The sequence below is a fragment of the Microcebus murinus genome, chromosome 5, assembly GCF_040939455.1.
Source record: "Microcebus murinus isolate Inina chromosome 5, M.murinus_Inina_mat1.0, whole genome shotgun sequence".
NCBI classification, from domain to species: Eukaryota; Metazoa; Chordata; class Mammalia; order Primates; family Cheirogaleidae; genus Microcebus; species Microcebus murinus.
This window is the reverse complement of record NC_134108.1, coordinates 18457070-18473524: the sequence shown is the minus strand read 5'-3', so window position 1 is coordinate 18473524 and position 16455 is coordinate 18457070. Positions and strand designations below refer to the sequence as shown.

Below are 16455 nucleotides of genomic sequence, written 5' to 3'. Positions count from 1 at the left end.
CACTAGAGCTATCTCTAAAAGAGATTTTGCTGTGCTGCTTTCTTCTTCAAAATACTCACTCTCCCACTGCATCCAGCATAAAGAGCAAGCCCCCTGGCCTAATGTGCCAGTCCCTTGATGAGAAATGTCCATCTGGACATTTCTCATTCTTGCTCAATCATAACCTCTTCTCACTTACTCTCTGTAGTAGGTAGAATAATGGCAGCCCAAAAGATATTCATGTCCTAGAATCTGGGTGATGAGCAGAAACTGGAAGAATTTTAAGGAGCATGATAGAAAAAGCCTAGAGTGTCTCTAACAGATTGTTAGTGGAAATATGGGTGTTAATGACTCTGTTAGTGAGGACTCAAAAGGATGTAAGGAGCATGGCAGAGAAAATGTGTATTGTCATAGAGAATACCCAAGTCATGAACAGATGGTTGGTAGAAATAAGAATGTTAATGGCACTGCTGGTGAGGGCTCAAATGGAAATGAGGAACATGCCATTGGAAAGTGGAGGGGAGGAGTTCCTTATTATACAGTGGCATAGAACTTAGCTGAATTGTGTCTTGCAGTTGTGTGGAAAGCAAAACTTGTAAATTGTGATCTTGAATATTTAGCTGATCTCTGGGCATAGTGTTAACAGTACATCTTAGTTTCTTTTGGCTACTTATGTTGTCATGTACTACATAATGATGTTTTGGTTTGATGGACCACAACTACTATGGTGATCCCATAAGATTATAAATAATGGAGCTGAAAAGTTCCTATCATTTAGAGACATCATAGCTGTCATAATATCATAGCACAATGCATTAGCCACATGATTGTGGTAATGTCAGTATAAATAAGCCCATTGCACTGCCAATCTTATTATAAAAGCATAACATAACTATATATAGTACATAATACTTGATAATGATGACAAACAACTGTGTTACTGGTTTATGTATTTACTATACTGTACTTTCTATTGTTATTTTAGAGTGTGCTCCTTCTACTTATTAAAAAAATAGTTAACTGCAAAACATATTCAGGCAGGTCCTTGAGGAGATATTTCAGAAGAAAGCATTGTTATAGGATAGGATAGCATATTATTGCCCTTGAAGACATTCCAGTGGTACAAGAGGTAGAAGACAATGATATTGAAAATCCTGACCCTGTGTAGGACTAGGCTAATGTGTGTATTTTGTCTTAGTTTTTAACCAAAAAATTTCGAGAGTAAAAAAATTTAAATAGAAAAAGCTCATAGAATAAGAATATAAGGAAGAAAATATTTTTGTACAGCTGTACAATGTGTTTGTGTTTTATGCGAAGTGTTGGTACCAAAGAGTGAAAAAGTTTAAAAAAATTAAAAAGTTTATAAAGTAAAATAGTTACAGTAAGCTAAAGCTAAGGTAAATTTATCATTGAAGAAAGATAATTTTATAACTTTAGTATAGCCTAAGTATGCAGAGTTTATAAAGTCTATATTAGTGGTACAGTAAAGTTCTAGGTCTTCACATTCACTTACTCACCACTCACTCACTGACTCACCCAGAGCAACTTCTAGTCCTGCAAGCTTCATTCATGGTAAATGCTCTACACAGGTGTATCATTTTTTATCATTTATATTGTATTTTTACTGTACCTTTTTTATGTTTAAGTATGTTTAGATATACAAATATTTCCCATTGTGTTATTATAATTGTCTATAGTATTCAGTACAGTATTATGCTGCACAGGTTTGCAGTCTAGGAGCAATAGCCTATACCATATAGATCAGGTGTCTAGTAGGCTATACAATCTAGGTTGTGTAAGTGTACTCTATGATGTTTCTACAAGGATAAAATCACCTAGGGATGTGTCTCTCAGAACCTATCCTCATTGTTATGTGATGCACGACTGTACCTGTAGTAAAGAGAGAGGGGAGGGACATAAATTGAGGAACAAGAAGTTAGGCAAAAATGAATGCTTTGAGAAGTTCTCAGCCTTATCCAGATTGTAAAAATGCTAAAATTAGGAGATGATTCACTATCAGGAAATTCCTGCCCTAGAGAAAATCAAGGGAGTGCTTTCTTAGTGCTTTAGAAGGATCAAAAGGTGCATCTACTCAGTCTTACAGAAGGCTCTTTGAAGAGATTAGAATGTAATTTATGGTTGCATTCCATCTCCATGGAAGCCAAAAATAGAGATCAGATTATGTAGGAAATACCTGTGGAGGTGCTTCTTGTTTAATGGGAAAAATTTCCTTGACATACACAAGAGAACCACAAGGTTCTTGAGAATGTTCTAACAACATGTTCCAGCAATTTTTTTTTTTTTGAGAAATGAAAACATGGATCCTAAAATTCATATGCAATTGCAGTGAGCCCCAAATATCCAAAACAATATTGAAAAAGAATAGGAAAATTGAATGGCTTTTTAATTTCAAAACTTAGTACAGAGTTATAGTAATCAAAACAGTGTGGTAACAGCATAAGGATAGATGTATAGACCAATGCACTAGAATTAAGAATCCAGAAATAAATCCATACATCTATGCTCAAGATATTTTCGATGAAGAAGCCAAGAACATTCCATGGGAAAAATAGTCTCAACAAATGTTCCTAGGAGAACTGGATGTCCACATGCAAAACAATAAATCTGGGCCTCTACCCCACATTATACACAAAAATTAGCTCAATGTAGCAATGACCTGAATATAAGAGATGAAACCATAAAATTCCTAAAAGAAAATGTAGAAGTAAATCTTCATGGCCTTATAATTAAATTCTTAGCTTTTATTGCTAGCCAAAAGCACTACCAATAAAAGAAAAAATAGATTAATTGGACCTCATCAAAATTAAAAATTTCTGTGCATCAAAAGATACTGTCAAGAAACTGAAGAGACACTTACAGAGTGGGAGAAATATTTGTAAATTATATGTCTGTTAAGGGTCCAGTATCAGGATGTATAAAAAAATCCTACAACTTAACAAAAGACAAATAATTAAAAATGGGAGAAGGACTTGAACAGATATTTTTCAAAGAAAACAAAAACGGCCAACAAGCACATGAAAATAATCATATCATTAGTCATCAGGAAAATGCAACTGAAAATCATGATGAGATACTATTTCATGACCACTAGGATGGCTAGAATTAAAAAGAAAAAAGGAAAATAACAATTGTTGGTGAGTATGTGGAAAAACTGGACCCCTCATACATTGCTGGTGGGAATGTAGAATAATGCAGCTGCTGTGGAAAACAGTTTGGTGGTTCCACAAAAAGCTAAATTTAGAATTACCATATGACCCAGTAATTCCACTCTTTAACCAAAAAACTTGAAAAGAGATACTCAAAAAAATGCATGTATGCATATGCTTCTAGATGCACTATTGACAATAACCAAAAGGTAGAAACAACTCATAAGTTCATCAACAGGTGAATGGATAAACAAATTACAGTGTACATATACAATGTAATAATATTCAACCATAAAAGGGAATGAAGTACTGATACATGCCACAAAATAGATAACTGTAAAACATTATGCCAAATGAAAGAAGCTGGATGCAAAAGTTCACATATTGTATGAGTGTATTTACATATGAAGTGTCCGGAATAGGTAAATCCATAGAGACAGAAAGCAGATTGGTGATTTCCAGGGACTGAGGGCAGGGCAGAATGGGGAGCAACTGCTTAATGAGTAAGGGGTTTTACTTTGGGATGACGAAAATGTTTTGAAATTATGGAGAAGTGGTGAATGCACAACATTTTGGATGTTCTGATGCCACTGAATTGTTCACTTTAAAATGGTTGATTTATGCTATGTAAATTTCACCTTAGTTTTTAAAAATAAAAGAATAATTTCAAAAAGAGGAGGGTGGGGAGATGCTTGATGCAAGTGAACTGGAGACATAGCCTGAGCTGATGACTCTACAAAGATTCTGACTTTTCCTAGTTCTCTAATAAAACCAACCAATTATAAATGCAAGAAAAAAAATTCTTGCATGACTTAATTCAATATGGTTGTGATACATTATCTTTTTCTATCTTCTTTAATTTTATAATACTAATTTTTTACATCTGTATCATGAGTTACATTGGCATATGTTTTCAGAAATGTTTCTTCATCTCTGGTTTTGATATTAAGTAACACAAATGAGTTGGAGAATATTCACTTTACATTTACGGATGAGTCTGTATAAGATAGTGATTATCAGATCTTGAGCAGTTGTAAAACCATCTGGTATTCTAGTATTTTTTTTATTGGGTACATTTTAAATTGCTGATTTCATTGATAATTAAATTTAAGGTTATTCAGATCTTATACTTCTTTTTGAGTCAGGTTTGCTAATTAAGCTTTTCTAGGAAATCGTCCATTACTGCTCAAGGTTAACATTTTTTACCATCAAGTTTTTCACAGTATTTTCTAATTTACTTTTAATTTCAATTGTATCTTGTAACAGTATATTTTTAATTTTATTCCAAATCTTGTTTATTTGTGCCTTCTCTTTTATTCATCCATGCCAATAACCTCAGAGGACTGTATATGTTATTGATGTTTTCTAAGAACCAATTTTTAGCTTGGTTAATCATCTTTATTATATCTTTTTCCCAATTTCATTAGTTTTTGCTTTATTTTATGCTTATTCTGCGTGCCCTTCTACCTTCTTATGTTAGATATTTAGCTCATTTACTTCAAGCTTTTCTCTTTTTCTAATATAAGCACTTCTGACAACATATTTTCTTCTGAAAACCCCTTAAGCAACTTCCCACAAATTTTAATAACTATTATTTTTTCTTTACATTCAATTAGTATGTTTCAAATTTCATTTATGACTTTTCTTTAACCTCAATTTTCTTAGAAGTTTCAAGTTTTTAGTTTCCAAGTAATTGGAGACAGATTATTTTTTAAATTCTAATTTAATTTGTGATGCTCAGAGATGTGGGCTATTAACTTTTGAAATGTGCTGAGACTTGCCTTATTAACTTGGTTAATTTGTTAAATTTCCGTGTATGCCATAGAAACATGGTATTGTTTTTGTTACATATGAGATCCAATATGTGTCCATTAGGTCAAGTATGTTGAGGTGCTAAAATTTTCTAAATCCCTACCAAATTTAGCCAGCTTACTCTATTCATAATTGAGAGAAGTATGTTAGACAGTAAAGAGACAGTCACACAGGAGAGGTTTCTATCAATTTACTTTATATCTTGATGCTATGTTATTTGGTATATAAATTTCAAGTTTTTATACCTTTCAGATACATTGACTCTCTTTATTCCTGATAAAGATTTATGCATGAAAATAAATTATAGCCTTACATTAGTATAACCAACCTTCACTTTGTTTAGGTTAGTATTCATTTGTTAATCTCTTACTATCTTTTTACTTTCATTTTTCCAGTATGTTCATGTGGATGGATCTGTTACAAACAAGATATGACTACTTATAAGTTTTTATTTCTAATCTAATAGAAAATCATTGTCTTTTTTACCTGAATTTAATCGTGATTAGTGATATATTTGGAATTAGTGCATTGCCTTATTTTGTGCTTATTTGTCTTACCTTTTCAATGCTCTCCCCCACTACTCTCCTGCCTTCTATTGCATTGTTTAGGAGTTAATTTTTTAAAAGAATACTTAGTTCTGTTTCTGCCAATTTTTTTGAGAGTAGGAGTTTTGATTCTTTCCTTTCAGTAATTCCATATCACTATGTTTTTGGAATTTCTCTTATCATAGTGGTAGGTTTTAAAATCTAGTTTTAGAATAATTGTCTTTTAAAAAGCAAAGTTTAATCCATTTTTGGATCTGATGCTAGTTTAGTACTCTGGCATGTGTGTATGTATATATTACTATGAACTTATCTCACTAGGTATATTTTATTTTACTGTTAATAATATATATATTTGTAGAGTAAAATGTGATGTTATGATATATGTATACATTCTGGAATGATTAAATCAGACTAGTTAACCTATCTATCATCTCACGTACTTATCATTACTTTGTGGCAAGAACATTTAAAATCTATTCTTATAGCAATTTTAAAATATATAATATATTATTATTATTACCTAGTCACCATGCTGTATGATAGATCACCAGAACTTATTCTTTCTAAATGAACTTTGTACCCTTTTACTAACATTTTTCCTTTCCCCATCCACCCCACCCTCAGTATGATGAGGATTTAGAGTTCCCTAGATTTTTTTGAAAGTATCTTTACATATTGACTTCCAATGGCATTTCACTCTAGGGCTTGTCCATAATCTTAGCTGAGTTTTCATGATACTCCCTGCACCAAATGGGCTATGTAAATTCAGACATTACACATGTGCACTGTGTCTTTCCTTTATTATTTTTCTACCTCAGTGCCTGGAGTGACTTCAAGCCTTCTCAGACTGGTGGGTAGCACTTTCAGTCCCATTCTATTGGATTTTGCAGGATTTCAAAGGTCCCAACTTTTTGGTAGAGTCTTAGCTTCAACTCTCTGACTTCCACAATTCATGAAACCATCTTCCACATCACCAGATAGATGTTAGAACCCCTTTCCAATTCTTCAGGGTCTCCTACACAGAGGCCAGTCCCTTGTGGGCTGCTGTTATGTGCCTTCCCTATGCTTACCATTGGGCCTTGATTTTTCTCATGGTTTCTAGCACCTGGAAATTACTTTTTGTTTCTTTCATTATATTTCATTATATTTATTTCTATTTCTGCATTAAGGGGAATACCTGCATCAACTTAATTGATCACATTATGAGAAATTTTTAACAATTTAAAAGAATATATTCTACTTTTAATGAAAAGAAAATCAGGAATAATTTGGACACTTGGGATAAATTAACAAGTTATGCAGCTATTAACCCCAAACTGTTAAGGGCATTTTTTTTTCTTTTTCTTTTTTTTTTTTTTATTTCGGCATATTACGGGCATTTTTTTTTATTCAAATGGTAGGCCCTGGATATTAGAGAGGAGGATAAATTGCATTGGATTTGTTAAGATAAGTCGTTAACGAAGTTCCTAAACCATTGGATTCACTTTTGAAGAGCCATAAATTGCTTTGCTTTGACCTTTTGTTTAAGTAAGAAACATAAATAAGTTTCTTAAATGAACTGAAAGAGATCCTGAAAGGTTTGCTATCATCTTAGAATGTAAGGAAGAAGTAATGGAAAATTAACCTATTCTGTATGTGTGGCTGACTTTCCAGCCACTGTGGGCCTCTAATGTCTTAGTCCTTCTTTCCATTCCTTTCTGTGTTGTTTTCTTCCTTGCTTGCTTCCACAAATTACTGAGGACATAAAGTTACATCCCCTGTAGTTCTGGAGAATTATTGTTGCCTGCGGCCTCTTAACTGGGAGTTTCATTTTAGTCATTGCAATGACCATGCAAACCAAGAAACTGCCCAGCCACACACAATTGCCAAGAATAACTCAACATCCTCACAACTTATTCATTCTCTATTTTTATTTTATAAACCTCTCAATAACGGTATTATTCATGATGCTTACCCTCCCTGCCTCCATTCATACTAGTGCCCTGTTTCACATATGACATGAAATCAACGGAGAGTCAGATTATCTACTGTCCTTATCAAAAAACACTTTTTTCCCTTCCTTTTCAGAGAAATGTGCATAGCTCTTCTTCCAGCCTACTGTCTCCAAACAGAGCCCTCCTCTCACCCCCAGGACTGCTTTAGAACCAGTGGTCACTAAAAAGTAGAGGGTAATGGAAGTTTTGGTAATGAGGTGGAGCCTATTAGATGAGTTCACTTTCAACTCTGGTGAAGCCAAAGTCTAAGACTTCAAATTCCACTCAAACTTTGCAAATTTTAAGTTTCAAAATGGGTCCATTTGGACCTAGTCCTAGTGGAACCTTACAGCCAATAGCTTGCCATTATGGCAAGATGGTTTGGAGCCATATTGAGTTTGCACAGAACATGACTTTAAGATTTTTCCAGAAGCCACCAGGCATATCTTTGTGAGTTTAAACAGTAAAATGTTTCTGAACTCACAATGACATAGAAATAGGGTCTGCTAAATGAAGTGCAGGGAAGAGAGCCATGGCTTGCTTTAAGCCCTGATGGCCTTATTGATTTCTCTAGTTTTGCTCTCAGAGGTGATTTATTAATCTAGGTTTATTAATTTATTATAGATTTATTAATCTATCAAAATGAGAGCAAATTTTCAGAGAAAATATCATCTTCATTTGCTAACAAGTACTTAAAGAAAACTGTGAACATACTTTAAAAATTTAAGATGTCTTAGAGAATATCACATATACCATAGATAGCTGAAAAACAGAATAGTATCTACTCAAATATCTTCTCTTTGGGTGAATGTAAGCATTTTTAGCCTAGAGCTCTGTGGCCATGGGTAATGTTCAACCACAGCTACTTGGTCCTTTCTTGGGGCCTTTGCACCAGCTGTCCAAGATCCTCTTCTCTCTGATCCTGACTTGGCTTGTGCACTCACCTGCCTCAGATCTCAGTTTACATGTTTTCTCTTCAAAGTTGCTTCTCTGACCACCCAATCCTTTTCCTGGCCACCTAATCTAAAATATGCTCTTCATTCATCTCACATGACTCTTTAAAAATCCTCTATATAAGCTACGTCACCATGTGACAATTTGTTATAATTATCAATTTACTATGTATTTGTCCCTTAATCTACACATGGATTTACATGCCTGGTTATTTTTTTTATTGGATGTGAGACATTGTGAATTTTACCTTGTCGGGTACTAAATGTTTTGTATTTTTTAAAGTATTTTTGAGCTATTTCTGGGAGAAGCTTAAGTTACTTTGATCCTTTTATATCTTGCTTTTAAGCTTTGTTGGCAGGACAGAGTAGCATTTAGTCTAAAGGCAATTTTTCCTCGCTGTTGAGGCAAGACTCTTCTTAATACTTTAACCAATTCCCCCTGAAATATGAAGTTTTCCACTCTGGCTGTTGGAAACAGTTACTATTCCCAAAATAAGTGACCTCCAGGCACTATTCCTTCAAATTCTTTTGGTTGGTTATTTTCTGAGCCTTATATAATTCCATCACATACATGGCTGACTAATATTCAACTGAATTGTTGAGGGAGATATAGTGTAGTCCATCCTCTCTCTCTATCTCTCTCCTCTCCAGTACTTTGATCTGTGAACTCTGGCCACTTGGCTTTGCCAGACTTCAGCCCCCTCTTCCCAACTCAGCAAATCCACTGGGTTGTATCTCAGTTTCCCCCTAGCCCCACCTTCTTGTGCTGTGGTTTGGAAACATCCAGATAGTAAGTTCAAAAAATTGTAGGGATGACCTCATTTGCTGTTCAGTAAATGAATCTAGGTATTCTAGATTCTAATCTACAGTCTAAATTATTATTGAAAAAGCTGCATTTCCTCTGTGAAATTTCCTACAATGATGTCACCTGATTTAACTTAACATTATGCTACAGTTCTTCCACCTTTGTGAATATGGTTAACATTGTAAATAATAGAATTTTGTGCTTGCTTACATGTGTTTTTGAAGATATTTTTTCATTATGCTTTTATCTTTTCCTGATTATATGGTAATCTCTGAAATGTTTTAAAAGAATTATAGATTTATCAGTACACACAATTACTTGAACTCATAACACAAATTAAATTGCTTTAGTACCTAAATTGTAATTATTTTAATTGAATGGAAACAGTCTTTTATAAAAATGTTTTGCACATTTTAAAAAAATTAACACTATTGTTAGTCTGTTTTTAACTACCAATTTTCTAATTAAATTATTTAACTGATAAAATGCAAAAGTAACATTGGTGCAGCTTCTGTCAGATTATAATTAGAGGAAGTATAAAATACTATTTCCTGTTGTTAATATCAGAAATTATTATATAGAAAAGCCTCATAATTATTCAAGTTTGGAATGTGAAATTTTACAGGGAAAAAATGATTTGGTTGGAAGAGAAGAATAGCCTCATGAAGAAGTGCTGTTGAAAAATATTGAGGGGGGGGATAGGAAATGAGGATTCTTGTGTTAGTGAGAAATACTTAAGACATACAACTTTCTATTAAATGTTCCACAACATGCAGTTTTATTTCCAGGGCCCAGCCAGGAAAAGGAACTCATCATTGGGAAGCAGATGGAGCAGCAGAAGCTGCTAGAGGCAGTAAATGTGGCTCTCAGAGAGTTAGCATGCTCTGAGGCCAGGTCACCACCCAGCATAGCACAGTGCACTCCAGACACTCAAGGGGTGACCAGTGCCTGCAGGTCATCTCAGCTCAAGCACCATCTATACTACTACCCCAACTAAGAAAGATCCCGAATCAGGCCTGTTTTAAAGTGTGCTTTACAGATAATTCACCAAAACAATATCCTCACACAAAATACCATTACAACTAAACAGGAAAAATCCTGTTTAAAATTCTCTGTAAATGCATTTGATAAGTGATACCTAGATGAAACAATTTGAAAGTATAAAAACCAAGAGTTGCTTTGTAGGTATTTTCCAGGAACATTTTTGCTGTCGTTGGTAGCATTCCCTCACACCTCACCTGTGATAGGGTTAAGATCTCATACAAACCTTTGGCAACTCTCTAAAAGATACTCACCAAGTAATCCTTCTTGAATATTTTCCCTATTGTACCCTGCTTCTCCTTGATTTTGTGACCTCTTGGATTCAACACCAACTCTAACTCGTGTAAGCACCATCTACAGTGAGGGTGAAGGGCTTTGGTCAGTGTGAAGGGGATGTAGGGCTCCAGACCACTAAACCACAGGACTTAACATTGGTCTGAATTCACAGACAAACCTTGACTCCTAGGATGTGCCCTTCTGTGCCGGTGAGCTCAAGCGTAAGAAGTCACACTTTTCTCTGCTTCTGGCATCCATTTAAGATATTTACCTTTACAAACTAAGCATGATTTTCAAAATGCAAATACACACCATAGAAAGTCATTTCATGCACATTTTAAAACTCTGAGATTGTGGGTTTGTTATACAAATGGCAATCTAAAGAAATCTCACATAGTATTAAACCTTGAGGAGAAAGACGCTTCAAGCATTAACCTTTATGTCAAAAAGCAATTCTTTTCTTGAAGTTATAAGCTTTTTTGATCTTAAGTATTTACTCACAGGCAGAATGTCTTGAAAGCCTAACTGGTTTTATTTTTACCATTCTTTTTAGCGTGTCATGAACTATGGCTCAAATCTTCAAATTGCTGTAGATGTTTTTAAAGATATAAATATAAATAAATTTAAATATAAATAATTAAACTAGTTGGAGCCTTTCCAAATAGAATGAGCCTATGGCAAGATGAAAGAGTCAAGTCTTTTTTTTTTTTTTTATAGTCTATTTGGCTATCATTTTCGATTATGGTAAGCAGAGGACTCACAATACTCTGGTCACTCACCATGAGGCATGAGACTGAATGCCCTTATTGAGTAATAGGCTTACAGCACATTGAGGACTTCCCATAGTTTCATTCTAATAGTTTCTAGGCTGGAACTTATTTGCCCACTCCCCTCTCATGTCATACTTCTGTCTAGGCTCCGGTTGTACTGATTCTTTCTAAATTCCTTGAATGTACCACGTTCTTTCTCATATGTTAATCTATGACGAACCTTCTGTACTAATCTCTCCCCTTCTCTTCACCTAAGGCTTACTCCTCCTTTAACTTTCAGCTCAGACATCACTTTCTTAAGAAACCCATCCCTCATCCCCCCCCCCACACACACCTACACACCAGAATAAATTAAATTCCCAAGCCCTCCCTCTCCATGGTACTGGTCCTTCTCTCTGTTTAGCCTCAAAGAGTTTGTCATTCTTGCCTAGTGTCTATTTTTCCCATAAGTCTGCAATATGGTAGGGACAGAGCATAGAGTGTCTCATTCTCTATTGAATTCATAGCAGAGCATCTGGCAAATTGTGGCTGCTAGGTAAATGTGGAAGGAAGGAAGGAAGGAAGGAAGGAAGGAAGGAAGGAAGGAAGGAAGGAAGGGAGGGAGGGAGGGAGGGAGGGAGGGAGGGAGGGAGGGAGGGAGGGAGGGGAAAAAGAAAGACCAGTGAAGTATTATAGAGTCTCTATCCTAGCAGATTTAGAAGCATATAGACTTTCTCTGGTCTGGTTGGTTAAACTATACTGTACCTCAAAGTCCTTTCAGTTGTGGATCATGTTAAGTCAGCTATACCTTCTATGACCCTTGACACGTTGAAAATACAGCCCCTGTGTGGCTCGCTGAGAAGTTGCTAGAGAGGAGCTACACCAATTAGCTCACCTAAGTGGAGAACACATTTATCCCAATTGATCTGAGGTAACAAAGGATGAGGTATTGTCAGTCACATGTGTTTGGCCGAGTTCCCTGCTCTGCAAGAAGCAAGCAATAAAACATTCTCTTTGGCAGAGGCTGCACAGTTATGTTCCACAAACTGTAGGGCACCAGTCTGTGCGGAGAGAAATAAATCTACCCCCTGATCAAGATGGTTTTAACATTCTCTTCAGCTTGACTAAACTTTAGATAGGTTAAAACTTTAGACAGTTTTCCTGAGTATGGGCCTCTGACTTCCCATTTCTTAGAATAATTGTTTTAGAAAGGCTGAAATTGTAAATTCTTTCTTTCTTTTTTTAAGGTGCTTGATACATGTTGATACATCTTTTTTTTAAATTTCAGAATATTATGGGGGTACAGACATTTTGATTACATATAATGCCTTTGCCTCTCCCACGCAGAGTGCCAAGTGTGCCCTTCCCCCATACAGTGCACTCTGCACCCATTAGTTGTGAGTTTACACCCCCACCCCCCCCACCTGACCGATGGGTAAATATTACTTCCATGTGAACACATTAGTGTTGATCAGTTAGTACCAATTTGATGGCCAGTAGAGTAGATATGGTGCTTGTTTTTCCATTCTTGTGATACTTCACTTCAAAGGATGGGCTCCAGCTCTATCCAGGATAAGAGGTACTAGTTCACCATTGTACATTCTTTCTCTGCCTCTTTGAGATGTAAATATTCTCCCAGCCTCTTGCTTGTATCAAAACTCACCAATGTCTTTCTCAAAGACTTGGGGGCCATGCCTTTGAGAGGTAATTATCACAATGGTGTCAAACCCTTATCTCCCAGTTTCCATGGGAGGGTAGGAGCCTGACTTAGGTAAGTGACAATTAGACAATTACCAAACACAGATGCCTTATCACATTGACCAGCCTCCCCCTAGAGGCAGTCCTCCAGTACTTTCCCACCAGCCCACCCCAGCACTTAAACACCCTTCCATCTTTTGTTTCAGCAGCGTGAGGTTCAATGTCTCTCATCTACTGCAATAGTTTTTTGTTTTTTTGGTTTTTTTTGTTTTTTTTTTTTTAGAATAGTCTTGAATAAAGTCTTCCTTGGCTGTTCAACTCTGTCTGATGCAATTGGTCTTTGACACCCTCTTAGGCCTGGCTCACATGTACACCTGAATTAAATTGGAGCTACATCACTCCTGGTAGATATGAATGTTCTAGGTGACAACATTTAAAAAGTCTATCCCACTGAATAAAATGTTAGTGAACTCCCATTTAGTGAAAAGGAGGATTCTTTTTACACTTGGAAGTGAGATGGGTTTCCTTTAATGCTGTTATTTTAAAATAGCATTAGAAAATAAAAGCATCTGGTCACTTCTGTGGGAGACAGATTTGAATAATGTCCCAGCAGTGAAAACTGTGGTTGGTATGTTTCAGAGCTATATCAATTTTGTACCTTAAATAATGCAGCTCCACATAATGGCCTTGATTGCAAACTTGAAACCTTGCAGAGGTCTTATTGTTAGGGACTTGAGGTGCCTGGATTTTATTTCCTTCTGATTTGGACAGAAACTGATAGGTTTTTGTGGCTTAGTGGTAAAGAGCACTGGACTTGGGAGACAGATTACCTGGACCCACCAGGACTTCAGCTAATTGCTGGACACCTTCTGTCTCAGTGAATATGAACAGCATACAATCTGATGACTAGTGAATGTTCAATAAACTTCAGTTGTAATTGCTGCTATGATCATCTTCATCATCACTTTCAAACAAAGACACAAAGAGGATGTTATGCTTTCACAACTTTCTACTTTCTACAAAAAAAAAATCTTTTTGCTGGCTTAAAGTAGACTTTAGCCTTTGCTCAATTGCTTCATTCATATGTAACTCTGAGCTCTATTTGTGAGATGTTTGTCTTTCTCTCTCCCTACCCCTATCCCTGCATTTTTCAGTGATGGATGGGCAGACAGAGACGAAGTCATCGAAGGTTATGAGGTGGAAGCCAACGGGGGAATCACGATAAAGCTGCAGTCTCCAGAGGTCAGGTCGTTTGATGATTATTTCCTGAAACTGAGGCTGGACACAAATACGAGGAATCCGTGGTTCCCTGAATTCTGGCAACATCGGTTCCAGTGCCGCCTACCGGGACATGTTCTGGAAAACCCCAACTTTAAAAGAATCTGCACAGGTAACCCATGTTTACAAAATCACAACTCGGAGGTTTGGTTTTCTCTACATTGATTGCAGCTTGTTGAATGAGAGAAGGTGCCAGGGATGGAAATCCCTCTTAGGTTATAAAATAGCCAGAATGAGGTAGAAGCGTGGATTACCCCAAGGATCCTGGGAAATTTCAAAAGGCTGATTTGGTCTCTGGTGGAGCAAGTGATAAGAGACAACATAAGTAAAGGCAAAGTATACTGAGAAATCAGGTGTCTAGTATTCAAGCCAGAGGGAAGAGATTTTGTCACAAACATGCTTAGGAGATCTTAGCCTTAGCCACAGACATAAGTAAGCAACACAGCTAGATCCTTTTTTTTTTTTTTCCGTTGTGACTTGCTTAGATACACAAGTCAGAAGATAAGGTAATGTCACCCTAGGACGCAGCAGCAATATGTGTATTTGTGAACATAGGTACCAAGAAACTGCTTTCTCATCTGTAAACCTTCATGATGATTCCCAGTTGGACAAATACCATGCACTGCTCACTGATGCCATGCCAGGAAAAGGCAATACATTGTTCCAAATCTTTCAGGGGCTTGGTGAACTCCAAAGCATGTCCTTCCCTGCTTTCCCTAAGTAACTACCATAACCCAGATTTCTTAATTCTGTAACTTTTATGATTATTATTATTACTGCATGGGGACATTGCTGTTACTTGTCTGTTTACAATATTTTCTGTACCACAAAGATAGATCATCTTTGGCTTATCACAGTGCCACAGTGGCTTATCACTCAAAGCCAATTGTTCATGCTGAGTTGATAACATACTGCAGTGGACTACTCACGATGACAGGTGATGGCCTCTACCCATGACCTAACTTGCATTGTAGAACAGTAGGTGGGACATGTATGTCCTATATCTAGGCTCAGCAAATATTGGTTAGAAAGGTGAATCCATTCACTCATATTGCACTCATTTGTAAAACACTGTGTATAGCATAAAAAGGGACAGAAAAGTATAGAATCCATGACTCTTGACGGAGAGGAGCCTGTGGTCTCTTTGGGCAGATCAAAACAGATTACACACATGAAACAGGTAAATAACAATAGAGGTCAATAAGTAATGAGTTTTACAAGGCAGGATAAGAATATGGATAATTACATAAAATGTTTCTTTTTTCAAGAATATTCAAAATTTGATGCTAGAAAATGCTTTAAGACAATGGCCCCCAACCTTTTTGGCACCAGGGACTGGTTTCATGGAGGACAATTTTTCCACAGACCAGGGGCACAGGAGTGGTTTTGGGATGATTCAAGCACATTACATTTATTGTTCAGTCAAACCTCTCTGCTAATGATAATCCATATTTGCAGCCACTTCCCAGTGCTAGCATCACCACCTCAGATCATCAGGCATTAGATTCTCATAGGGAGTGTGCAACCTAGATCCCTCACATGTGCAGTTTACAGTACAGTTCGTGCTCCTGTGAGAATCCAATGCCTCTACTGACCTGACAGGAGGTGGAGCTTATATGGTGATGCTGCCAGCTATGGGGAGTGGCTGCAAATACCGATGGAGCTTCACTGGCTCACCTGCCTGCTCACCTTCTGCTGTGTGGCCAGTTCCTAACAGGCCACGGACCAGTATAAGTCTGCCAGCTGGGGGTTGGGGATTGCAGCTTTAACATACCAATATATTTAAATGCAGCAATATATGTCTGACTTGGTAAGGCTCAGCAGAGTTCACTGGGAAATTGCCTGGTGTGAATCTGTTTTTAATCAAGCTTTTTAGAGCTTCCTCAGTATGGCTTCTAGGGAGGCTGAGAAAGGCACGGGATGATCGAATGGATTACAGTTTTTATAATGATGCCCAGAGAAGGAAGGCTCATCAAAAACACGATTAAAGATGTAAAGGGGATGAAAGAGTGAAACGTGCAAACATTGAGGAAGAGATTTCCAAGCAGAGGGGACAGTACATGAAAAGAGGCACAAACATGCCCACCTTAGTGGAAGATAGTAAGGAGGTCAGGGTGGCTGGGGCCGGTGAGTTGGTAGAGCACAGGAGACAAGGTCCGAGAGGCACACAAAGGAGCAG

The 16455-nt window shown here is 36.7% G+C and overlaps 1 protein-coding gene across 6 annotated transcripts in view; it reads left to right on the top strand.

Annotated features, from left to right (window-relative positions):
* GRM1 (glutamate metabotropic receptor 1) overlaps positions 1-16455 on the top strand; it is a 423752-nt gene that overhangs the window by 302474 nt on the left and 104823 nt on the right. For all 6 annotated transcript variants that reach the window (XM_076002883.1, XM_020287254.2, XM_076002885.1 and 3 more), the window contains exon 6: positions 14153-14388. In XM_076002883.1, the coding sequence (XP_075858998.1) occupies positions 14153-14388 (236 nt within the window). The remainder of the gene's footprint in view (positions 1-14152; positions 14389-16455) is intronic.